Source organism: Sus scrofa, chromosome 9, assembly GCF_054392235.1.
Source record: "Sus scrofa isolate SSC_HxYL_T2T_F1_AM1 chromosome 9, Sscrofa_HxYL_maternal_Yorkshire_Landrace_v2.0, whole genome shotgun sequence".
Classification (NCBI taxonomy): Eukaryota; Metazoa; Chordata; class Mammalia; order Artiodactyla; family Suidae; genus Sus; species Sus scrofa.
In genome coordinates this window covers 10,557,207-10,583,921 of record NC_139391.1, presented here as the reverse complement: position 1 = coordinate 10,583,921, position 26,715 = coordinate 10,557,207, and the positions used below count along the sequence as shown (strand labels likewise).

The window sequence follows — 26,715 nt, the reverse complement described above, 5'->3', positions numbered from 1 at the left end:
GAAGGAGGCGGCAGCGTCCCGGGCGGGCGGGAGGTGCACCAGCGGCGGCGGCGGCGGTAAATCCTCCCGGCCGCTCACAGCACTGTGGAGCCGCGTCCCCAGCCCGGCCTCGGACCGCGGCGCCCCTCCTGCCCCTCGCGGCTTCTCGCCCGCCGGCCCCTCCCCTCGGCGCGCCGGCCCTGCCGAGCCGGCCGGCCGGCCTGGCTCCCCTCCCCGGCCCCGACGGGCGGGTGGGCTGCCCTGAGGAGGCGGGGAGGGGAGGGCTGGGCCGGCCGGCGGGCAAACGAAGATGCCGAACTTCTGCGCGGCCCCCAACTGCACGCGGAAGAGCACGCAGTCGGATCTGGCCTTCTTCAGATTCCCGCGGGATCCGGCCAGGTAAGCGGCGGGCGTGGAGCCGGCCCCTCCGGCCCTGCTCTGCGGTGCGCGCTGCCAGCCGCCGGCCGCGGGCAGGCTCCAGGGCTAGAGGGGGCGGTGGGAGGGGGCACAGCTGTCGACCCCAGCCCGCTCCGAGGTGAGGAGCGGGCCGCGAGCGGAGGACCGGCTGGCGCTCGAGGGCCTCGGAGCACGTGCGGCCGCGGGGGCTTGGCGCGTAGGCCACCATCCGAAGTAAGAGGCAGCTGAGGCGGCGCAGGCTGGGTAACGTGGGCTGTCGCCCTAGTTAGCTTGCTGTGTGACCTCAGGCAAGTCGCTTGCGTCTCTGGGCTTTAGTTTCCCCAGCTGTCAAAAAAGGCACTTGGATGCTACGGTTGTGGTCGCCGGGGTCCTTCTACTCCCGTCCCCCGCCCCGGCAGTGTTTCTTTTTGGAGTCTGGCCACATTTGAGCTCAAGTCAGGTCACAAGTGCACCTTCCTTCGGACTTGTTCACGGTTCAAGTTGTGGGTCAGACCGTTACTCATTATCTCACTTGCTTAAGGTGGGGAGATAACGGGGGCGGGGCGGGGTACGCGTGAGGGCAGGGGCATTGGTATTGAAACCTCTTCCTGGAGGTAACCCACGTGCTCTGGCTTGTTTTTAGAGAGCGCTAGCGTAGGGATGGCGTTTGAAGGATGAGGATTTTCCCCTTGGCCTCTCTTGTTGATTCACTCATTTCAAATCCATACCTACTGTGTGCAGAGCACTAACGTTAGGTGATGCAGCGTCAGAGGCGAATTGACAGTGTTGTTCTCTGCAGAAAGTTCGCAGTCCATTAAGGAAACAGATGAGTAGCCGGCGATTGTCATATAGCATACTAGTTATTCATTCCACAAATGTTTTCTGAAGCCCTACTCTGTACCAGACTTTGTTCTGAGCAGCGGGAGCGCTAAAATGGGGAAATTGAAGCCCCTGCTCTCATGGGAAAATGTACAGCGTGTCAGATGATGATAAATGCTGTGGAGAAAAAAGCACATGTTCCGGTCCTGCAGGTGAGGTAGGGGAATAGGATTAGCAGGGGAGGCACAACTGCTGTTTTAAATAGGATCCTCAGAGAAAGCCTCACTAAGAAGGTGAATTTGAGGAAAGAGCAGAAGTAGGTAAGGGGCCAGCCTTGGAGATATCTAGGGTAGAGCATTCCAGTCTGGAAACAGTAAATGCAAAGGCAGGGCATGCTTGTTAGAGGCACAGCCCAAGGCGGTGGACTGCTAGAATTGGTTTAAGGAGGAAGGGAGAGGGCAAAGATGAGCCCTCAAAGGGTGTGTGCCCGGTAGGGGCCAATAGTGTAGACCATGGGAAGCACTGTGACATTTATTCCGAGTGAAATAGGAAGTCCTGGAAAAGTTTAGAACAGAGGGACCTATCTGGCCCCTTGTTAAATAGATTGTAGGGAAGCAAAGGTGTGAGCAGGAAGACCAGTTAAAGGCAGTTGCAATAATCCAGGTTAATAGGAGAAAAGGTGGTAATTAGTTGCGTTTGAGACATGTTTTGAAGGCGAAGCCAACAGTATTTGTTAATGGTTTAGATGTAGCTTGCAAGAAAAAGAAGTCAAGAATGACTCTAGGATTTTTTTTTTTTTTCAGGGCTGCACCCGTGGCACATGGAAGTTACCGGGCCAGGGATTGAATCTGAGCTGCAGCCGTGGCAATCCCAACTCCTTTAACCCAGGGCTGGGGAACAGACCCACACCTCCGCAGCGACTGAGCCACTGCAGCTGGATTCGTTTCTTAACCCACTGCACCACAGTGGGAACTCCTGACTTAAGATTTTTAACCTGAGCCTTTACTGAGCTGTGGATGGAAGATGGGGAGGAGCAGATTTGGTGGAGGAATAGTAAAAGTTTGATTTAGGACGTGTGAAGTTGGAGAGGCAGTTTGAAGTTTGTTAGACATTCAAGAATAGGTGTCTTGGAGTTCCCTTTGTGGCGCAGAGGGAAGGATTCCGACTAGGAACCATGAGGTTGAGGGTTTGATCCCCGGCCTCTCTCAGTGGGTTAGGGATCCCGGCGTTGTCGTGAGCTGTGGTGTAGGTTGCAGCCATGGCTCGGATCCCGTGTTGCTGTGGCTGTGGTGCAGGCCAGCAGCTGCAGCTCCTATTCGACTCCTAGCCTGGGAACTTCCATGAGCTATGGGTGTGGCCCTAAAAAGTAAAAAAAAAAAAAAAAAAAAAAGGTTAGGTGTCTTTCTTCTTACCATATCCTGAAATGAACCCCAAATGACCCATATTTAGATCAAGGATCTAAGTATTTAAGAGCTAAAACCATGGAAAGATATACAAGTCTCAAATTTAGAGACTTCTAGACTGAAAATTGTAAATATGGGTGTTCTCAGTTTGTGGAGGGTATTTAAAACCATGGAACCAGGTAAATAAAAGGGAGTAGGTTTGAGGATTGAGCCCCGGGGCGTCCCTGGTGTTTCTGTTTAAAGTTGGGGGAGATGAGGAGGAACTAGCTCTGGAGAGGGAGGGATAGCTGTTGGGTTGTGTGGGAACAGAGAGGAAGAGTATCCTGATCTGATGGCCTCACCCCTTTACGCTTTATCTTCCTTTGACCCAAATTGTAGCCCAGGGGCAGTCTTGTGAGTATATTTCACTTGCATAATGAGGGCATCACTAGTCAGTTCTGGACCACAGGTCCTTTGTGTCTGTAGGTAGTGAGGACTCCTCATTATTCTCCTTGGTGGGTGAGTGTGGCCTGAAGGGGCTTGGTCTCAGATTTGGGAGGGGTTTTTCGGCTTAGTTCAGTATCCCTTGAAGTGCCGGAATACCCTCCATAGTAGTGGCTTTTAAACCTTTTTTGAGTCTCTGTCCCCTTTGAGAATCTAGCATTAGGACCCTTGAGAACAGACAGACCCAGTTTTGTATGAGGGTAGTAATGAACCTGTTAGGGGCCCCATGCGTTCCTGACGGGCAAGCCTTTGCTGAAACAACCCCAGTGCCAGTTCCTTCGCTTTGTGAGGGACACTTGAGGACACTGGACAAGTTGGGTTGTTGTTTCTTCCTTGCGTTGAGGGGAAATGTGTGTCCCTATAATTTATGCTTTGGAGGTTTTAGTTTTGTCCTCAAGGTCACAGTGAACAAACCTGGCGCCTTTTGGTGTAAGAGCCCTGTGAATATCTCGAGACCAACTTATGAACTCTTCTTAACTCTTAAAAAAAAAAAAATTGAGGTGCTCGCATACCATACAATTCACCCATCTAAAGTGTGCAGTTTAGGAGTTCCTGTCACGGGCGCAGTGGAAACGAATCCGACTCGGACTATGAGGTTGTGGGTTCGATCCGTGGCCTCACTCAGGTGGGTCGGGGGTCCGGTGTTCCCAGGAGCTGTGGTGTATGTAGGTCAAGACGCAGCTCAGATCTGGCGTTGCTGTGGTGTACGCCGGTAGCTGCATCTCTGATTCGACCCCTAGCTTGGGAACCTCCATGTGCCGCAGGTGTGGCCCTAAAAAGACAATAAATAAATAAAGTGTGCAGTTTAATTGTTCGTGGTATATTACATTATTTTTTAAAACTTTGGTAACAATGTATGGTTGTCCCTTGGTTTCTTCAGGGGACTGGTTCCAGGACTCCCTGCCAAAATCCATGGATGCTCATGTCCCTTATATAAAATGGCGGTAGTATAACATAAAGGTAGCAGTTTTAACCAATTTTTAAATTATTTTTGAGTGTATAATTCAGTGGCATTAGTTAAGTTCACAGTGTTGTACAGCCATCACCACGGTTTCCACGGCTTTTTCATGACCCCAAGCAAAACTCTGTTAAGTGATACCTCCTCTTCGCACAATCCACTTTCCCGTCTCCATGAATTTGTCTGTTCTAGGTACTCTGTGCTCATAGTCTCTGAGTAGAATCATACAATAATAGTCCTTTTCTGTCTGGCTTGCTTTACTTAACATAATGCCTCCAAAATCTTAGTTTTTTATCCAAACCAGATCTTTTACTATAGAATTTCAAGTTCTCCTGTGTTTGACAGTTTCTTTTTCACCATGCCCAGAGTTAATTATAGTAAAGTAGTTTCTGGAGTTGTTAATTGAATTAATAACAGTATTTTTATTGGTTATAACTAGGTTTTGTTTGTTTTGTTTTTTCCAGTAAACGGGTTGTAGGAAAGGTTGACAAAAGGTGACATTGCCAACCTATAGTCTTCCAAAGTTAACTCACATTGTTAACTAGCAATAAAGATAAATATATTTAATGCTTTTAAATAGTACATTTTCCATTTATCGTTTTTATAAATTCCATGCTTTTAGAAACAGCTATTTAGAGGTAACTTAAAATTCAAGAGGGCAGTTAATAAAGGACACGATGTGGAATTTCATGTACTAATACCTCATATCGGTTTAGAAAAAGTGGCACTAATGTACTTTTTCAAAAATATAAAATGTTAGAATCAAGTTACCTTAGGGCAATGCCAGAGAGAGAGATTGCCTAAAATTAAAGTTAAAAAGGAGTTCCTGCTGTGGCACAGTGGGTCAGTGATCCATCTTGTCTCTGCGGTGCCTGTTTGATACTCAGGTTCTATCGATAGCCCAGAAACTTCCATTAAGTCGCACCAAAAGAAAAAAAAAGTTTAAAAAATTGTCTGGTAGTTCCTGGTGGCGCAGCAGGTTAAGGATCTGGTGTTGTCACTGCTGTGGCTCAAGTTCGATCCCTGGGCTGGGAACTTGAGCATGCTGTGGGGTGGCCAAAAAAAATTGCCTAAATCATGATTGCTTCTAGGATGGTTTGACGAACTACCTGGGGGCAGTTCACTGTGCAGCTCATCCCCAGGCCAAGTGAAGGCGCAGGGAGAGCTAATGAATTGCTCCCCTTAGCACGGGTTGTGCAGCTCAAGTTCTCTTCTTCCACCTCAGACAGTGAGTGCTTCAGCACCAGCTCCTCCCCGAGGTGGCGAGGTCTTCCAGGGTTCTTTTGGCAATTTAATCAAAGTTAATTGAGAGTTGATGTACTCTACCTTGTAAAACGTAAAACAATGGTTTTCCAGGCACTCACGGGGATCCCCAAGATCCCTTAAAGGAATCCACAAGGTAAAAATTACTTCATAATAATGCTCTGACATTATTTGCCTTTTTCATGCTCATTCTCTCTCAGGAGTGCACAGTGGAGTTTTTCAGGAGCTGTATAGCATTATAAAATCATTGTTCAGATAAATTATATATTTTTCTAAAATATTCTAAGTATGATTATCCAGATGCAGGTGTTTGTTAAACATTTTCTTTTTTTTTTTTTTCTTCTTCTTCCTTTTTTTTTTTTTTTTTTTTTTGGTTTTTAGGGCTGCACCTGTGGCATATGGAGGTTCCCAGGTTAGGGGTTGAATCAGAGCTACCTATAGCTGCTGACCTATACCACAGCCACAGCAGCATCAGATCCGAGCCACATCTGCAACCTATACCACAGCTCACGGCAATGCTGGATCCTTCACCCACTGAGCAAGGCCAGGGATTGAACCTGCAACCTCATGGTTTCTAGTTGGATTCATTTCTGCTGTGCCACAGCAAGAACTCTGGTAGACATTTTCCTGGAAATGAACAAGATAAACCAACATTCAAACATTCAAGCAAAAATTAAAATTTTGGAAAATTTATATTCACTGCTTTGAGCTTGACAGCTTTCTAAGACTTAGACTTTTCTGATACATGTGACTTTTTTTAATTTTTAAAAAATTTTCTTTGTCTTTTTGCCATTTCTTGGGCCGCTCCCTTGGCATATGGAGGTTCCCAGGCTAGGGGTCCAATCGGAGCTATAGCCACCAGCCTACGCCAGAGCCACAGTAACACGGGATCCGAGCTGCATGTGCAGCCTACACTACAGCTCACGGCAACACCCGATCCTTAACCCACTGAGCAAGGCCAGGGATCGAACCCGCAACCTCATGGTTCCTAGTTGGATTCATTAACCACTGACCCATGACGGGAATGCCATGACTTTTTAAAATATATAATGAAATGTGTTAACCATTTAGATGGTCTGCATATCTCACTGAACTAATTTTTCCCAAACTGATCAATTCATGATTTTACAAAAACATACATGGGTAAAAGTTTATTCAGAGTGCAAGTTAGAGCACGGATTTTAACAGTGTGACAAAGCTCATTGGTCTGGTTTCAGATTCCACATTGCAACTAATTTTTAAGAAGTCACCACTTGTGGAGTTTTGGTGTGCTCTCAGAGACCATCCACAGTTATGTGGGAAACAGAGGAATATGGCAATAACCTTTTAAACTGTGTATCAGTGTGAGGTCATTTTCATATACTTCAGCCAAAATAAATATGGCAACTGATTAAATACAAAAGCAGATATGAGAACCTAGCTGTCTTCTATTCAGCTAGGCATTAAAGAGATTTCCAAAGATGGAGAACAGTGTCATTCTTTTTACTAAATGTTTTTTGTTTGTTTTGGAAAATACAGTTATTTTTCATTAAAATGTTATCTATGTTAACCTGTGTTGGGATTGCTTTTTTTTTTTTTTAGGGCCACACCCAAGGCATATGGAAGTTCCCAGGCTAGAGGCTGAATAGGAGCTGCAGCTGCTAGGCTATGCCACAACCATAGCAATGCCAGATCCCAGCCACATCTACGACCTACACCGCAGCTTATGGCAACGCCGGATGCTTAACCCACTGAGCGAGGCCATGGATTGAACCTACATCCTCATGGATACTAGTCAGGTTCTCAGCCCACTGAGCCACAACAGGAACCCCAGGGATTGCTATTTTTGATGAATGAATATTTTTAAAATTTCTGAATTTTAGTTTCTATAATGATAAATATTGATAGATAAAATGCACATAAACAGAAGTTCTTTAGATCCTCAATAATTTAAGAGGTAAAGGGTCCTGAGACTGAAGTTTGAGAATCACTTCTGTAAAATATAATCTTAAAGTACTTTTATATGATCTCATTTAATCCTCCAAACAATGCTATGAATTATAATAAAAATAATACTTAAAGAACACTTCATATTCTGTGTGCCAAGCACTATTCTATGTGTTTTACTTGCAGTTTTTCGCTTAACTCTTGCTGTAAATTTTGAGGTAGTCTGTGCTTTCTGATGGTCAAAGCAGCCGTAGAGATTAGCCAACTCGTTCAAGGTCCTACAGGAATATCTGAAACCCCAAATGAATGTGGAATAAAATATGTACTATTACCCAAACCTATTTGACCATGGAACAGTTTTTTGAGCTTGTTTTTGTTTTTTGTTTTTTTGGTTTTTTTTGTCTTTATGCCTTTTCTAGGGCCACTCCTGCAGCATATGGAGGTTCCCAGGCTAAGGGTCGAATCAGGGCTATAGCCGCCGGCCTACGTCAGAGCCACAGCAACGCGGGGATCCGAGCCGTGTCTGCAACCCACACCACAGCTCACGGCAATGCCGGATCCCCAACCCACTGAGCAAGGCCAGGGATCGAACCCGCAACCTCATGGTTCCTAGTTGGATTTGTTAACCACTGAGCCACGACGGGAACTCCTTGGGCGTTTTTTAGTGGAACAGTTCTTTGACTGGTGTTCCTTGGAGTATGTTTTAGAAACGCTGCATTAGTAGGAGATGACTGAAGGAAAAAATACAAACAAAATTTAAAAGGGAATGGCGGTGATGGTTGAATAGTACTGAAAAGGGGTGTAAGATGAGGATGGAAAGTGACCATTGGATTTGGCAGGATGGAATTAATCGTGAGGAAATCTTGCGCCGTCTCATTTGTCCTGCCCGGCTTATACATCATCCCTTTGTGCAGTGTATCCACACTGTGTACACTACCCACTCACTAGTATCGGAAGAAACAGTGTGTGTGTAGGATTCAGTGCTATAACGACACGTGACTTCAGGCACCCACAGAGGGTCTTGGAATGTGTCACTGGCCAGGAAATGGGGACTTCTGTACAGAGAAGTAGAGGAGCCTGGGGGGGGGGGTGCGCGTGTGTGTGCGCGTGCATACTCATGCCCGTACACATACACATATACAGATCTCATCTTTTGAAATCTGAAAAGTTTCCCGTCAGATCTGAAGGCTGATCTTTGCATAAGCTTTCCTGTACAAAGGAAGTGAAAAAAAAAAAGATAGAAAATTGAATAAATAGCCTGGGGAACAGCCCTAGGATAGACGTGATCACTGTGCATCCATGAAACGGAAGCAAGGCCTGTGAGGGGCCGGAGAGCCGGAGGGGTGTGTGTGTGAAGATGGAAGGGTGGACCAGGTCAGATTGTACGGTTTGTAAGACGGGAGGAGTTGGGTTTTGGCTCTTTATCCTAAGAGTAATGAGAAGTCACGAGAGGATCTTAAGCAGGGAAGGAAAGTTCTCAAATAGGCTTTTTAAAGCATTTGCCACATGGAGAAGGGATTAGAGAAAGTCAGAAGACCAGTTTGGAAGTGGATGAACTAGGAGAGTCATTCCACTCTGCCAAGGGGGAAAAAAACGCTACAGAACTAGACTCTAGAGTGTGGGCATGCCAAGACAGGCAGGACATGGTTTAAAAAAAAATTGGGGGATAACTGTGTAAATATGTATATACTTACACATGTACACAGATACAGGTATATACGTAAAAGACATAATATGTAATTTTTATAACATTGGTGTAAAATGTATATACACAGAAGATCACAAATCATGAGTGTATGGCTTGTTGGATTTGCCCAGATTAAAAAAAAAATAGAATATTACAAGTTCCCATTGCAGCTCAGCAGTAACGAATCCGACTAATATCCATGAGGACTTGGGCTTGATCCCTGGCCTCACTTAGTGGGTTAGGGATCCGATGTTGCCATGAGCTGCGGTGTAGGTCGCAGATGTGGCTCGGATCTGGCATTGCTGTGGCCGTGGCATAGGCCAGCAGCTACGATTCGACCCCTAGCCTGGAGACTTCCATATGCAACACGTGCGGCATTAAAAAGCACCCCCTCCCAAAAAAAAAGTGTGTGTGTGTGTGTGTGTGTGTGTGTGTGTGTATCACTAACATGCCAGACTTACTCTCCTCTGTGGCCCTTTCGGTCATTATTTCACCCTCCCCAGTGGTAGCCCCAGTTTGACTTCACATGCATTAGATTATTTGGTTATTGAGGAGAAGGGAAGCGGGAGAAGGAGCTTCCCTTCTCAAAAAGTACAAGACCGGTGTCTAGAACCTGATGAACTTTTGCAAAGTGAACACACTGAGGTAACGTTGAGAAGCTCAGAAGCCTCCTTTGTGTGCACTCCTAGTTGTACCTCTCCCCATATGTTTCCACCTTTCAGTCGTTACTGTGTTGGGGGGGTCTCCAAAGCCACCCCCATATTCAGAGATCCACTAGGACTCGTGGAACTCAGTGTGTAGTTGTACTCACAGCTAAGACGTATTACAGCAGTGTGGTAAGGACACAGGTAGAGTATGAGTACAGAAGCATCTGTGTCTACACAGCCTACCTTCTTTATACTCTTCCCCCCCCTCATGAGGGGTCACGCAGAGCCCACTTTTCCCCAGGCAGTGAGAATGCAACATACACATGTTGTGCCATGTTTCTGCCCAGAGACGCTCATGGGGGACCCAGTGCCCAAAGTTTTTATTGGGATCTGGTCCCATAGACACTCTGCTTAGCATATGCTAAAATTCCAGACTCCCGGAAAGAAGACAGGTGTTCATTTTAAGTCATACTGTTTGCATAAAGTCTGGGTCCTGCGAGGCCCCTTATCAGTTAGAGAACATTTTATATCTGCATAGGGAACTATTTACCAGCCAAGCTCCCAGACACCAGCCAAAAGACCAACCTTATAAAACAAGCCTTTCTGTGGATAGCAATCTCAGGTCTGCTATGTTAACTTTTTTTTTTTTTTTTTCCTGCACAGTCACCAGAGATGTGTTTTGCCTACTTTAGAACTTGGTATGAAAAAGAATCACAGAGTATGTACTCTTGGCTAATTTTGCTCAACATTGTATTCGTGGAACCTAGCTCTTTTATTCATTCTCATTGCCAAATAGTGTTCTGTATGTGGTAGAATACCAGTTTATTCTTTCTACCTTTCTCATGAACATTTGATACTCCTATATTGTGGTCAGCTTACGGGTATGTGGTAATATGAAGTTGTAATTTTAATTAGTATTTCCCTAATGACTAATGAGGTTGAGCTTTTTTTGTTTTAACTGAGTGAGCATTATTTTCATTAACCTGCTGAGCCACCAGCAAATTCCAAATTTGGCCTACTTCTTTTTCTGTCTTTCCGCAGCATATTGAGTTCCCAGGCAGGCCAGGGGTCAGATCCAAACTATACTTGTGACCCAAGCCACAGCTTTAGTAATGCTGGATCCTTAACGCACTGCCTGGCTGGAGATTGAACCTGTGTCCCAGTGCTCCCAAGATGCCACCAATCCCCTTGTGCCACAGTGGGAACTCCTCTTTTTTTTTTTTTTTGGCCATGTGCACGGCATGCAGAAGTTCCCCAGGGATGGAACCAACCTAATCCAACCTATTCTTGATTGAATCTGAGTGTACCTTTTTTTTTTCTTTTTTTTTTTAGGGCCACATCTGCAGCATATGGAGGTTCCCAGGCCAGGGGTCCAATCAGAGCTGCAGCTGCCAGCCTACAGCACAGCCACAGCAACGCCAGATCCTTAACTCACGGAGAGAAGCCAGGGATCGAACCTGCGTCCTCATGGTTACCAGTCAGATTCGTTTCCACTGAGCCTCGACAGGAACTCCGAAGCTGAGTGTACTTTTTATCAAAAAACTGTTTCGGAGTTCCTGTCGTGGCACAGTGGTTAACGAATCCGACTAGGAACCATGAGGTTGCGGGTTCGGTCGCTGCCCTTGCTCAGTGGGTTAACGATCCGGCGTTGCCGTGAGCTGTGGTGTAGGTTGCAGACGCGGCTCGGATCCCTCGTTGCTGTGGCTCTGGCGTAGGCCGGTGGCTACAGCTCCGATTCAACCCCTAGCCTGGGAACCTCCATATGCCGCGGGAGCGGCCCAAGAGATAGCAACAACAACAAAAGACCAAAAAAAAAAAAAACTGTTTCACCTTAGTTCAGCAATAATACAGTAGTGGTCTTTGTGGAAGGTCTCCAGATGCTGAAGAATTAAAAAACAAACTTGAAGGTCTCTTGTGATATAATGGGTTAAGGATTTGGTGGTATTACTGCAGCGGCTCAGGTTGCTTCTGTGGCACAGGTTCAGTCCCTGTCCCGAGAACTTCCATGTGCTGTGGGCGCAGCCAACAACAGCAAATAGTATTCCCTTTGTTTTCTTTCTTTTTTTTTTTTCATTTAACTTATATTAAGTCAAATTTGGTTTTCCTGAACTTTCTACTGGTAGAGCATATTCTCACATGTGTGGGTACATAGAGCATTTCTCGCTCCTTTGGAACAATTTAGATGAGTGTCTGACTCAGAATTAGTGCTTAATAAGCATTATGATGATGGCGAGGATTTTGATGTTCTTCTGTAGACACTTAAGCCCCAGAAGAGCGTGGACTTTGCCTTGTTCACTGTCTTTAACACCTTTGTGTACTAGATGGCACAACCCCGGCATTTGCAGAATTTGCAATCTAGTCTGGACATGTTGTCTATTATGAATCATGTTTATAATAAGGTAAGTGGATCTAGCCCCCATGCTTCCATCAGAACTCCAGTTATTTATAGAACATCTACTTACTGATTTTCTACAATGACTGTGTTTTCCTGTGCTTATTTAAGTTGAAATCCTGGGAGGAATGTTAAGCCATTGCCTCATGGTTGTGCAGCTTTTTGCTTGTACTGCTGATAATTGAGTGTTCTCTGCTGGTCGGATGTCCTGGGAATTCAAAGACTTAGGTTTAAGTTATAGTTGTGTTGCTGATTTTGTACATGATTGTGAGAGAGTTACTTCTTTTTTTTTTAATTGTCTTTTTAGGGCTGCACCCACAGCATATGCAGGTTCCCAGGCTAGGGGTCTAATCAGAGCTGTAGCCGCTGGTCTAGGCCAGAGCCACAGCACCGAGGGATCCAAGCCGTGTCTCCATCTACACCACAGCTCACAGCAGTGCTGGATCCTTAACCCACTGAGCGAGGCCAGAGATCAAACCCACAACCTCATGGTTCCTAGTCGGATTCATTAACCACTGAGCCACGATGGGAACTCCTGAGAAAGAGTTACTTCTTAACCTTATCTGTAATTGAATGTACTAAATGATTTCTAAATTTCTTCCAGCTCTCGTTTTGTTATTAATCATTTTGTTATCTCATTTTGCTATTAGTCAACCTCTTCAAATTATGTAATTATGTTCTTCGAGTATAGGGGAGCAGGAATTCCTGGTCCGTATTATATATTTGCCTTAACATTGAATGTTGAAATTTAAATGGTGAGATCATATTCCATAATTGTATTTTGGTTTTATTTTTTATAGGTGCCAGAAGTGGGTAGAAAACTGTAGGAGAGCAGACTTAGAAGATAAAACACCTGATCAACTAAATAAACATTATCGATTATGTGCCAAACACTTTGAGACGTCTATGATCTGTAGGACTGTAAGTAACTCCAGGGCTCGGGCTGCTCTTTTGTTCTCTCTCACTCACTCACTCACTCACTCACTCGTTATCTGGTTGAAATGTCAATCTTATATTGCTCTTGGAGAGTAGCATTACACTCTGCCACTTCTTTTTTAAAGATGAGATAAACTTGGAGCTTAGTATCTATTTTGTTTTTAAAAACTTGTCAGTATTTTGGTTTTTGTTTTGTTTTTTAATACCATCCTGTTTCTGATGCCCCATTCCTACTCATCAGAGGTAGGAGCCACTTTTAAACTTCTTGTGTAGAAAATTTTAGATGATTAGAGAAGTGTGTATTTCAGGTGAAGTTGTCATTTTTGTTTGGAGCAGTTTCTTTAGAGCTTTTTTGTGAGTGGACTCTTCATCAAGGAATAGAGCTCTTTGCCTTCAGTTTTTCGTGTGCACTGTTAGAACCACCCCGTAGTTTTTATGTGCCAGATATAACAGGAGGCCTATCAGGCAATTCATGTGAAAAAACATCTCCATCACTAAGTTGCAATTTCATATCAAGACCTGGGTCTCTCTGCCTTACTCCTCCTGTTAACTGAATTTGGCCAAGTCATTGTCCTTCTCAAGCCCCAATTTCTAATAGGAAATTAAATCAGATAATTCCCAAGGGCTAAGATTTTTAGCCCTCTGTGACTCTGTTATTGCTATGATTCATAAAAGGCAAAAATAGGACATAGTTGACTGAAATGAAGCAACTTAAAACACTAAAAACTAGTTAGGAAGACAGTTTTGTTAAACAAATAATATATTCTGGTTTAGATGTTAGAAAAAATGTATCATCTCAGATTTTGGGATAGCTATAAACTTGATTTGAAGGTACACTATATATTGTTATGCAGCAATTTATTTTGATATTTTTTTCAGATACATTTTGCAGAGGCATCAGAAAACTAAAGAATGATTGGGTTATTTTATTTCTCAAAATTAATTGAAGCAGATACTTGTGAAGTCATTGGGAGGTGAGCCAATTCCGGTTCAACAGTTTAATCACAAATATTTGAGGGATATTTTTGCCTTGCTTTGTAAAATAGTAGTGATCAAAATAAGAGATTTCATATGTTTAAAAGGCAAATTTGATGTTCTTAACATTAAGTAAAAATATCCCAAATTACTATTTTAAATACATAAACCATATGTACTTTTATATTTTTATTTTAGTAATAAATATGGTCTCTTAATAATTCCACCAAGAGGAGTTCCTGTCGTGGCACAGTGGTTAACGAATCCGACTAGGAACCATGAAGTTGCGGGTTCGATCCCTGGCCCTGCTCAGTGGGTTAAAGATCCGGCATTGCCGTGAGCTGTGGTGTAGGTTGCAGACGCGGCTTGGATCCCAAGTTGCTGTGGCTCTGTTGCAGGCCGGTGGCTACAGCTCCGATTAGACCCCTAGCCTGGGAACTCCATATGCCGCAAGAGCGGCCCAATAAATGGCAAAAAGACAAAAAGAAAAATAAAAAAATAATTCCAACAAGAGTAATCTGAGAAATATATGGTTCACTTTCATATTCTTGATTAGTCAGAGCATAGAACAGAACTCTTCACTTTTTAAATTTCCACATAATTCTTTAATCTTGATTAAATTAATGAAAATATGAGAAATTTTCTTTCCACGCATGTAGAAGATATTGCTGTTAAAAGTTGGGTTATCTAATATTTTATACCCAAATGTTTTAGGAGTTTTGACTTCGTTAGTTTCACATTTAAGATCTCATCAGTAAACGTTTGTCTAGTTCAACCAAAGCCAGATATTATCTTTGATGCTAGAGTAAGATCATTGCTTTATGCTCAAACCTTAATTCAGTTAAATATTAAATCTTGATCCTGAATTAAAATTACCATGCACATGAATTGAATATAGCCCTTTTTGGCATGTTTTTACTTATAAACAGATGTTAAAAGTTGCATGTTTTTCATTCATATATTGTTTTCTGGTCTAAAATGTCTTTGCTTTATAGCAAATTAATTTTATTTGAATTTAGAAAATTTTGAAGAACGTTTTATGCCTCTTCTCTATTTAACTGGTAAGATATCAAGAGTTGACTGGGATGTGGGTATGCTTGCTTTTTGAGATGTTTGCCAAGTAGGAAAAATGAGACACTTGGGGTATAGTTTAGTCTTGTTCCCTTCATTGCTGATGTTATAATCCCTGATTCAAACTCCCTAGTAGACTCAAGATAATTGGCCCAACACTAGAAGCTGAGTGTCATTATGATACATATTTTCTTCTTTGTGTCTTCTATGAGGCATGGGCTTAAACTAGAAAATATTGAGTCTAAATAGAAATTCTTCCCAAATGTGTTTTATAGCTCTTTAGATAAAACGTAAGACAGTATGTTCTCTTTAGTTATATATTTTTCCTTCGTATTTCCTAACCTTTCCTTGGGAACATAGGAATTGTTGTTTTTGTTTGGCATATACTTTGAATATGCTTTAATAGTCAGCTTTGAAACAATCACTGGTCCCAAGAAAGCTTCTTAAAATGAAGTGTGTTTTGTCTTTATCAGTGCAAATTCAGAAAGAAGTCAAAGGCACTGTTTCTTTGGACTAGCTCGGGGAGTATTCTAGCAGTTACTCAATTTTTTATTCTACCAACTTCTTTTCCCCACTTTATCTCCTTTGACTTGGCTGTGGAAGACTTTGGTTTGGCTGCCTCTAGCTTCTAGCCAGATTGGATTAGGTTAACAGGAATTAGGATAGAGAAGGTCATCCTTAAAGGAAGAGAACATTAGAATTAGAAGGGAATTTAGAAATACCTAGTTCAGTGCAAAAGTGTGATTATGTTTATTACTTGTGTTATGAGTGATTTCAGGTGGCACATGAATCAGTTTTTATAAGTCTTTTAATATGTGTTAAAATATAATTAGCTCATCAAATCATTTTACAGTTCTTACTGCTTAAGACAATGTTAACTTAAAAAGTGAGCAGGTCGTGTAAATGTGCAGATGGTTGTGTAACTGAAATGGCAAACATTATGATCATAAGTATATGAATAGCTTCATTTTAGGAAGTGTTGATCTAATTGAATAACTCAATTTTATTCAGAAGAGGAAACTGAGTCCAAAAAGGGAAAGTCTTTGGCCAGGGTCTCAGAATGAGTCACTGGTAGAGTTGGGACTAGCTCCTAGTTCTCCTAGGTTCAATATTATTTCACAACACCTGATGTTTGTCAGTAATACTAGCAAAAGTGGAGTGCACGGCAGTAAAGGAGGGAAGAATTATGATAGAACATGCAACAGGATAGATTATTTGAGAAACTTTATGCCTGTTCTGGTTTTGGTGGGCTTATGGAAGGGCAAAACAGATAAAGTAGTCAGGAAATCATATTAGAAAAATATATGCAAAATGCAAATATGTTTTATTTTTTTATGCCTAGCATCAATTCAGTTCCTTTATTTGTAAAAGTAAGATAACCAGAAGGGCAAATGCAAAAAGAATTAGAAGTCATAAGCTGATCTGGACTGTCAGCATCAATTCTGCGAGTCTCTACACTGTAGAGTTGGAGTTGAAGAAGCACTGGGGAAATCATTAACACAGAAGTTTATTTACGTGTGATGCATTCTAAAGGACCGTCTTTGAGTTAACCTACTTTTCTTTTTCAGAGTCCTTATAGGACAGTTCTTCGAGATAATGCAATACCAACAATATTTGATCTTACCAGCCATTTGAATAATCCACATAGTAGACACAGAAAACGAATAAAAGAATTGGTATGTCAGTGTGTTTCCAGCTTTCCCATTCCCCATAATATGAAATCAAGTATAAATGCATTCCTGTTAACATTGAACCAAGTTACCCTCTACTTCAGAGGGAGTGTTATGGGAATGAATGCTGTGGTTATTATTGAAGTAGCCTGGCTATAAGATGTTTGGTTTGTTTTAGTATTTAAGTTGGAAAATCTCCCTCAAGTTTAGCCATGTGATACTCATTGACCTGAGCCAAAGTGTGCTGTTAATGACAGGCCCCTTGCTCATTCTCTTCTAGAGAAGAAGGAAAAACAAAAACAACCCACCTTTTCTTTTGTAGTAAGGAAAGTGGAGCTGAGGTATATTTCCAGAATTCAGCACCAGAGGAATAAAGGGCAAGTATAGAAGTTAAGACATGGGTAGTTTTACTAGAGATAAGAATTCTGTCAGTATTAAGTACTGTTAGGGTTTATAGAAAGTAAGATTTTAAGTCTATGTGGCATCTTTGTACATGTTTTTATATTCCTTTGATATCCCTTTTAAAAATTTTATTAAGGAAGGTATCGTTGATATACAGAGTTGTATTAGTTTCTGCTGTACAGCAAAATGATTCAGTTACGCATTATGCTTTATCACAGGATATTAAATATAGTTCCCTGTGCTATATATAATGTATATTCTATATGTAATAGTTAGCATCTGCTAACTCAGTATCCTTTAGTTCTTAGGATTGAAACCTATGTGGCTTTCATTGACCTCAAATGAACAAAGTTAAATTACTCAGACTCCCCAGACCATGGCTTTCTCTCATCATTGCCACTAGGAAAGCCCTTATTTGGTTTATTTTATTTTTTTTTTCCTTCTTGCATTATTACCATTCCCGTTCCTCCCCTCCCTTTTGGTATCCCTGCTGGTGTACTTAATAAAGTAATTTCAGCTCACCCACTGTATGCTTTTAAAATATGACACTTAGCCAATTTTCCTCATTTTCTATATTTCCTTTCCATCTTTAGGTCTTTGAACCATTCGAATTTGTGTTTTATGGTGCCCAGGGGAGATCTAATTTTATTTTTCTCTTTATAGAGAACAGATTTGCCCAACATAGTCTGTTAATCTGTCCGGTATAAGATGCCACCTCTGTCATAGACCAAGTTTATGTATATGCAAGGCTCTTTCTGGGAGCTCTGTTTTGTTCCATTGGAAGATTTGTCTGTTTTCAGCTATACGATACTGTTTTTATTACCATCACTTTATAGTATCTTTTATTCAAATAGGGCGATTTCTTAATTCTTCTTTTTCAAAATTATCTTAAGCTATTTGTAGACCTTTTTCCTCCATGGGAGTTTGAGAATCCTTTTGTCATGATCTAGGAATTCTTTTCAGATTTTCATTATAAATGCTTTTTTTCATTATAAATTTTTTGAATTAATATCTTCACAATATTAATTAGTCCCATCCATATATAGAAAAAAAAACTGAATAAAATAGGTATCAAGTCACAACAATTATTGACAGAACTAAATACTGATGCTTTGAAAAGACTCTTAAAATACTTGGAGTGCAAGAAGTTAAAAATTCGAAAAAAATTTCAGGGTTTTTCTTGCTCTTCTTTAGAAGAGAGTTTGTACATTCCTTCTTAACTTAATTACTTTGTAAATACATTGTATTTCTGGTTGAGATTGTTTCCAATTTTGAAGACCTTTTTTTAAAAAATTAATTCTAATAGTCTACTGAGCTTTCTGCATAGTCTGTTGTATCACCTACAGATAAAGGCAGATTTGCCTCTTCTGTCATTTCTTCCAATTTTTTTCCCTGTTGCCTGTCGTATTGTTCAGTCAGGCTCATCTGTACTGTACTGAATAGACCTAGTGATGTTTCAGTCAGTGCACTTTGCCTTATTATTGGTGTTATGGTTATTGTTATTATTAGGTATGATGCTTTTATTGGTATTGTTAGATAATTTTTATCGAGTTAAAGAAATTACCTTCATTTTCTTCTAGTCCTTATATTTGAGAGTTTTGGTCATATTTGTTGAACTTACCATATATTTTCATTGCATCTCTTGAATACTCATTTTTTTTCCATTGTTTAATTCTGTGGATAAGGTTGTTGGATTTTCTGACGTTGAAACATCTTTGTATTCCTGTAATGAACCCTAATTGATTGCAACGTAGCTCTCTTCATTTTTATACACTATTAGATTCAATTGGTCAATATTTTTTTATTTTAGTTTACTCTTTCAGTTGGTCAATATTTTATCATGGGTTTTGTGGTTACAGTTATAAGTGTCGTCCTGTAATTTTCTTCTTATGTATACCTCTTACCTAGTTGTGATATCAAAGTTCTGTAAGCCTCATAAAATGAGTTGGATAGCTTTTCTTTTTTTCTTAATTTTTTTCTAGTAAAACTATGCATAAGGTAAATACTATCTGCTCTTGAATGTTGGCTTGAACTTGGTAAAACCATCATCTTGGGATAGGAGAGGGAGTATTTTCATTACCATTTCTATTTATTTATTGGTTTCTCTTTCTTCTTGTGTGCTGTGTGTTTCCAAAAGTTTATGAACTTCATTTAGAATTTTGGGATGCTTGTCTTTCTCTGCTCCTAAAATTATTTTAATTAGTCTTTTCAAAGAAACAGTAGTTTTATCACTGATTGTTGCACTTGTGAACTGTTTTATTGGTTTCTTCTTGATTTGAAGGGTTTGTATTGTGGTTCTTTTTAAGTTTCTTGAATGTTTAACTCATTTATGTGTATTCAGAGCTATAAATGTCTATGTTTTAGCTGTACCCTACAATTTTAGACATATAGTGCTTTCATTGTTCAGCTCTGAGTGTTTTGTAATTTTTTTCTGTTTCTTTACCATAATTTTTGTTTTTAGTTTCCAGACTTGGGTTTATTTTTTAACCCCCCCCCCCGTGTTATTAAGTGATTCATAGTGGGTGCATATAGTTTATGTCATATTCTTTCCAGTTTTTTTGCATCCATTATTGCTGTTGAAGTCTGATGCTAGCCTGATTCTTGTTCCTTTTTAGGTAACTGCTTTTTTCTCCCTCAAAGCCTTCAGTGCTTTTTCTTTATATTTGACATTTTAAATTTCACTAAACTATATTTAGAGGTTTTTCCTTATCCAGACTTACATCTTTAAGTTCTGAGAGATCTTCAATTTTTCATTTTCTTGTACATTTCTTCCCCTCCATGTGTTTGTTTTTCTGGAACTTCTCATAGATGAATGCTGACATGAATACGCAGCAGTCTCCCACATCAGCTTTCTTAGTAATACCCACCAGGGTGGGGAGGTCAACCACTTCCCATCCTGTAGCTGTCATTTCTCTCTTCTCTGCCCTTGGGGAACTTCACATACTTTACAGCAGGCACACGTTTCCAGATTTTCTGTCCTTGTAACTCTGCCGCCCATAGGATAAGGAGGGAAGGTTCCAGATTGGCTAGCCTGCCGATGTTTCTTGCTTGTTACCAGTATCATGTTCCATACTTCCCCGCAGGTACCCTGCTGCCTCCACTTGTCACTGGTACTCCTGCTTTCATGCCCCAGAGTAGTAATGGGATGGGTTGTGATCTGAGAATTGTGGTGGATTAGAGAGAGAGAGAGAGAGAACAGGACACAACCGAAAAGCTCTTACTTAGCCTCACCCTTGCAGGCCCCTTGGCTCTCCAGGCTGTGTTGTGCATGTATCCATTTCCCTTCTGTATTGGCACTCTCACTTCCCACTTCCCAGAGATTTCTCATTGCTTTTGTGTGAGGGTCTGGGATCCAGCAGCTCTGTTTTACATGGCGTCCCCTGGGGTTACATTAGGCAGGGGCACGGATTTGACCCCAAGTGCTATCGTATACTTTCATGCCTTGTATTAGCCGGTAAACACTTGTAACCCCAAATGATGATGATTTAGCTGTAAAGTAAGTTAATGGATAGATTCTTTACCCTCTGGTGTTTTATTATAAGCTTGATGTCATTAGCAAATGATTGTCTGGCTTTCCTGTCACCTGTCTGCTTAAAGAATTATTCCTTATGAAGAATTTATGCTTCTGAAAGAATTAAATTTGAATCATAATTATGCTTTTGACTTCTGAGTCTGTGATGACACACTAGATGGAGTTCAGTTTTCTCAAAGATTTTTCTTTTTTTCTTGTCCTTTAGAGTGAAGATGAAATCAGGACACTGAAACAGAAAAAAAGTAAGTGATAGTGTTAATGACTCAACTTCTGAAGGCCTTTTAAAAAGGCCGTGACCCGGTAAGGACAAATGAACATGCTGTATGTCCAAAGCCCTGCATGAGAGTGATGTGGAAGGGTGGTAGGCCTCGTCCTGTGGTCTGGGCTTGTCTTCCTGGTGCCACTGTGCTGTATCCTTGGCCTTCTCTCCGCTGGGAGCTCCCAGTGTGGTAGGGTGGCAGGCGCATGGGCAGAGGGTCCCAGTGTAGGGAGGAGAGGAGCAGAATCTGCCCGTCCAGTATGTGGTGCGCACTGAGTGCTTGGTAAACATTGGAGGGATAGATGCCGTTGAGACACTTGGCCTTACAGAGAGGAGGAGCCCCAGGGGCCCTTCTCCAGGGACTCGGGCCTGGCCGTGTGGTGTCCCCGAGAGTGAGGACTGGCCGTTGCTTTTGTTCCTGTCAGTTGTTACTGTTACTCCTCCTTCCCTGTTTCCTCCTCCCCCGCCTCCTCCTATTTACTAGAATTATTAATACAACTTTTTGGTGAGTGTTTACTCTGTGCCAAGTCATTATTCTAAGTATTTTACTTATATTCATGTCATTCTCACGATAGCCTGAAGTAAGCACTGTTACTGTCCCTGTTTAGAGATGAGGAGACGTGGATTCAGTCAAAGGAGGGAGTGCAGTGCCCTGAAACAGGGTGGCCAGGTTTGGGCAACCACACACTCATTTTGTGGCGCTTCTATCATAATCCATGATGATTGAAAAATGAACCTAGAGGGACCCCAGGGGCCGGGACTGGCAGGGTTTTGTATATGACCGTGGTCAGGACGCTTCACCTCAGGGCCTCGGTTTTCCCATCCAGATGTGAAGAGATTAGGCCAAGATTTCTGATATCGTAATACTATCCCTAAAAATTGCATGAATATATTTTGTACTGTATTGATTTCTGTACCTGTCTCATCTCCCATGGAAAACTGTAGCTTCATGGTTTGATAGAAACTGTTAGCGTGGGCCTTGGAGCCAGACAAGCTTAGATTTCAGTTTTACCTCAATCTGTGACGCTGGGCAACTCTTTTGTGCCCTCAGGCGTCACAGGGGGTTGAAGACACCTCCTCGTAGAGAGCCCAGTGTGCTGTAGAGGAAATGCCAACACGGGGCCTCGACAAGTGTTAGTTCTCTTCCCCGTCCTTTCTCTGAGGGCGTCGACTGTCTGTTGTTACTCTGTGTATGTGACACGCCTTCTTAGGTGTTTATAAGAAATCCTTCATCTCCTAATGGCGTTTACATGCGGGATTAAACTGTCCGTTCTGTGTCCTAGCCTCTGGTCTGATAGGTGCCCCCTGAGTGCTGCTGCATGAATGAGTCTGTGGATTTTAAATATTTAGTCAAAAATTAGCTCTTTTTGTTTGTGTGATTCCTTATGAGCCTGTTTATAAAATTAATGAATTGTTTTCCAGTTGATGAAACTTCTGAACAGGAGCAAAAACATAAAGAAATAAACAACAGCAATGCTCAGAACCCGGGTGCAGAAGAAGGGGGTGAGGAACAGGATGAAGATGTTTTGCCTTTAACCCTCGAGGAGAAGGAAAACAAAGAATACTTAAAATCTCTATTTGAAATTTTGATTCTTATGGGAAAACAAAACATCCCTCTGGATGGACATGAAGCCGATGACATCCCAGAAGGTCTCTTTACTCCTGACAACTTTCAGGCGCTGCTGGAGTGCCGGATAAATGCTGGCGAAGAGGTTCTGAGGAAGCGCTTTGAGACAACAGCCGTCAACACGCTGTTCTGCTCGAAAACACAGCAGAAGCAGATGCTGGAGATCTGTGAGAGCTGCGTCCGGGAAGAAACGCTCCGGGAGGTGAGAGACTCTCACTTCTTCTCCATCATCACGGACGACGTGGTGGACATAGCCGGGGAGGAGCACCTGCCCGTGCTGGTGAGGTTTGTCGATGAGGCCCACAACCTGAGAGAGGAGTTTGTGGGCTTCCTGCCTTACGAAGCGGATGCAGAGATTCTGGCCGTGAAGTTTCACACTACGATCACCGAGAAGTGGGGCTTAAACATGGAGTACTGCCGCGGCCAGGCTTACATTGTGTCCAGCGGGTTTTCTTCCAAGATGAAGGTTGTCGCTTCTAGACTTTTAGAGAAATATCCCCAAGCCATCTACACTCTCTGCTCTTCCTGTGCCTTAAACATGTGGTTGGCGAAATCAGTGCCTGTCATGGGAGTGTCGGTCGCATTGGGAACAATTGAGGAAGTTTGTTCTTTTTTCCATCGGTCACCACAACTGCTTTTAGAGCTTGACAGTGTAATTTCTGTCCTCTTTCAGAACAATGAAGAAAGGGGCAAAGAGCTGAAGGAAATTTGCCACTCTCAGTGGACAGGCAGGCATGATGCTTTCGAAATCTTGGTGGACCTCCTGCAAGCACTTGTTTTATGTTTAGATGGGATAAACAGTGACACAAATATCCGATGGAATAACTGTATAGCTGGCCGAGCATTTGTACTCTGCAGCGCAGTAACAGATTTTGATTTCATTGTTACCATTGTTGTTCTTAAAAATGTTCTCTCTTTTACAAGGGCCTTTGGGAAAAATCTTCAGGGGCAAACCTCTGACGTCTTCTTTGCAGCCAGTAGCTTGACTGCAGTGCTACATTCACTAAATGAAGTGATGGAAAATATTGAAGTGTATCATGAATTTTGGTTTGAGGAAGCCACCAATTTGGCAACCAAACTTGATATTCAGATGAAACTCCCAGGGAAATTTCGCAGAGCTCAGCACAGTAACCTGGACTCTCAGCTAACCTCTGAGAGTTACTATAAAGAAACTCTAAGTGTTCCAACGGTGGAACACATTATTCAGGAACTGAAGGATATATTTTCAGAACAGCACCTCAAAGCTCTTAAATGCTTATCTCTGGTACCCTCTGTCATGGGACAGCTCAAATTCAATACCTCGGAGGAGCACCACGCCGACATGTACCGGAGTGACTTACCTAATCCTGACACGCTCTCTGCTGAGCTGCATTGTTGGAGGATCAAGTGGAAACACCGAGGGAAAGACATAGAACTTCCTTCCACTATTTATGAAGCCCTCCATCTGCCGGACATCAAGTTTTTTCCTAATGTTTATGCATTGCTGAAGGTCCTGTGTATTCTTCCTGTGATGAAGGTTGAGAATGAACGCTATGAGAACGGGCGGAAGCGTCTCAAAGCATACCTGAGGAACACTTTGACAGACCAAAGGTCAAGCAACCTGGCTTTGCTTAACATAAATTTTGATATAAAGCATGATTTGGATTTAATGGTAGATACATATATCAAACTCTATACAAGTAAGTCAGAGCTGCCTACAGATAATGCAGAACCCATTGAAAATACCTAAGAGACTTTTAAAATAGGCCTTCTCTTATACTTGATATTTGAAAAAAAATCTGTTAAGAAATTCAAAAATGTCTTTCAGGAGATCTGTAAGGGGTACGTAGGCCACTTAATCACTGAATAGCTTGGCCTATAGGGCTCTCCTTGAGTACGCGCGAGTCATTGATAATCCGCCTGGTTCAGTGGCCCCTCTTTGAACTCTCACGCTTCGGAGACCTACCTGTTCTTCCAGACGAGAGCACGGAAGGGTGAGCACGGAAGGGTACCGTGGTACCCTTCCGTGCAATCTCTGCTCACGGCACTTTGGAATTATTTCGGTGAAGTCCTAACATTTATCACTGTGGATCCAACTATCGGGTATTGAGTTACCAGTCCTTTGAAGAAATAAATTGTGAGGAGGTGTGAGAGGAAAGAATACACTTTATAAAATGTGGCAGTGAAGCTCATGACTGACCTTTGAAAAGGGGGTGTTGTAAGTTCACTGTTAAAAATCTGGAGGGGACAGTTAAGGGGATTGCCAAACAGTAGGAGAAGCAGGCACGCGCTCACCAAACAGGGATTTCACTGTAGCTTTTTATCTTTATCAAATGAACTGAAAGGAACACTTGTTATCATTAAAGTTGAGTGGAAGGCGTTGCCCTTGGTCCTCCTCTGGTTGTTGCTGTTTACATTCCTTTGTTGAGCCGACGACCCGTCTCGATAAGCTTTCTGGCAGATACAAGTTGAACACTTTGGTTTCATGGTCGAGACAGGATCAGAGACCACAGATACTCACAGCCCATCTGTCTGTTTTCTTCTGTCTTTGCCCATGACTGTATCTACTGCCTCATTTGATTTACAAGCAAACCCTAGAAAACCTACAAAAATAAGTGTTTTGTAGCTTATCTAGGAATAATACAGAAAATATTGCTGTTATTTTTGGTGAAGAAAATCAATTTTGTATAGTTTATTTCAACCTAAATAAAATGTGAATTTTGTTTAAAGTTTAGGTACATTATTTTTGGTGGGGACAAAACAGGTTCTTGTGGTACATTTCTCTTTTCAGAACTATCACCTTCACAATTGAAGATGAGTCCCTTTTTATTTTATTTGGGTTTTTTGGGTATATGGTTTGCTACTTGGGAGAACTAAAAAAAAAAAAAAAAGCCATTTTAATTGTGAGATCATTAAATGTAAGACTTATCTAACTTTTAAAATATTATCCTATATGGCCCCTGATAAAATTGTTAGGGTTTGCATAACTGTTGCTGGCTGAGATGTAAATGAATGCATATTGCGTAGATGTCGTTAAATTATTTTATGTTGGGATAAGTTACTGTTACTTGAGTTTCCGGAAACGGGGTGGGGGTGGGTTTGCGGAGTGCCGGGGCTTGATGATCACCAGCAGTGTGTTTCCCCGTTGTGGGCAGGCCTGGCAGATGTGTCAAACGAGGACACTTGTTACCTCTGCAGGCTGTGAAAGAGATCACAAGGTTTGTTTTGTATCCAGAGCTCTAAAGATGCTCTGTCCTTGACCGGAAGAACTGATCAAGTTCACAAAGGCAGGATGACAAAGGAGACAATCGCTGCGTCCAGCCCTTAGAACACTTAATAGTGACGTGACCTTGGCAGATTACATGTCTGGATGTATTTCCTCAACTGTAAAACTGCACTTAAGGTTGTGCTATGAGGGTTAGATAATTTATCGTCAGTTATCTCTTACTGCTTTTAACAGTATCCTAAAACTTAGTGGCTTAAAAAAAGTTTATAGTTTTGTGGCTTAGTCGAGTGGTTCTTTTGCTGATCTCATCTGGACTCTGCGTTCAGGGGGCAGATGGGTTGGGGGCCTGGATGGGACAGCTGGGCCTCGTCGTGTGGTCTTTTATCTTGGGCTCATGGCATTGTCGTCTGAGAGTCCCAAGAAGGCAGAGGGCACAGCCTGGGCTCAAGAAGTCACAGAACATCCCTTTGACCACATCTTTTGGTCAGAGCAGGTCTCCGAGCTGGCCTGGAATGGATGAGGGTGACACACGCCTCATCTCGATGGCGGAGCTGTAAGATGGGGCCCCGTTTCCAGTCTGCCACGATAATTTATGCCCAACATGCTTGCAGCAAGCATTGGCTTAGCTTTTAAGACACCTACCACTTGTTTTTATCATCTCTGTATGTTCTCTGAGTTAATTTGTGAATTTAATGAAAGCTTAATGACTAATTTGTTAAGAGGCATCTTTGCAAACCGATCTTTGAAGGCAGATTGAGTCAATGGTAGTCTTCCCATAGATGAAGCAGAGGTTTTCGTTTTTGCGAGATTAGACAGAAGTTGGTTTAGTGACTCTTTGTTCCACAAATATTTGTTGAATGCTTATTTTAAATAGTGCCAAGCCTCTTGGTTAAATGCTGGTAGTAACAGATACACTTTCTTATAGGGCTTACGGCCTGGAGTTGACCCACAGAGCTACAATTGTACTTCTTTATAACTTCACACACACACACACACACGCACATGTACTTTACAGAGTTGAATGAGATTATTGAAATTAAAATGACATGGGGTATCCATAAAAGCCTTTTTTTAAGAAAAAATTC

General features: G+C 42.1%; 1 protein-coding gene across 3 annotated transcripts; it reads left to right on the top strand.

The window, feature by feature from the left end:
• Window positions 1-25,133, top strand: THAP12 (THAP domain containing 12). 3 transcript variants are annotated; one of them, XM_084975309.1, is made up of 6 exons: window positions 168-378; window positions 12,754-12,874; window positions 13,769-13,863; window positions 16,504-16,611; window positions 20,745-20,781; window positions 22,221-25,133. In XM_084975309.1, the coding sequence occupies exon 6, from the start codon at window positions 22,394-22,396 to the stop codon at window positions 24,152-24,154; it is 1,761 nt and encodes a 586-aa protein (XP_084831435.1). In that variant the 5' UTR covers window positions 168-378; window positions 12,754-12,874; window positions 13,769-13,863; window positions 16,504-16,611; window positions 20,745-20,781; window positions 22,221-22,393; the 3' UTR covers window positions 24,155-25,133. The 3 variants fall into 3 exon arrangements, with proteins under 3 accessions (XP_020918192.2, XP_084831434.1, XP_084831435.1); XM_021062533.2 differs by lacking the exon at window positions 13,769-13,863 and having other exon boundaries at window positions 1-378; XM_084975308.1 differs by lacking the exons at window positions 13,769-13,863; window positions 16,504-16,611 and having other exon boundaries at window positions 1-378.
• Window positions 25,134-26,715: the final 1,582 nt, after the last annotated feature.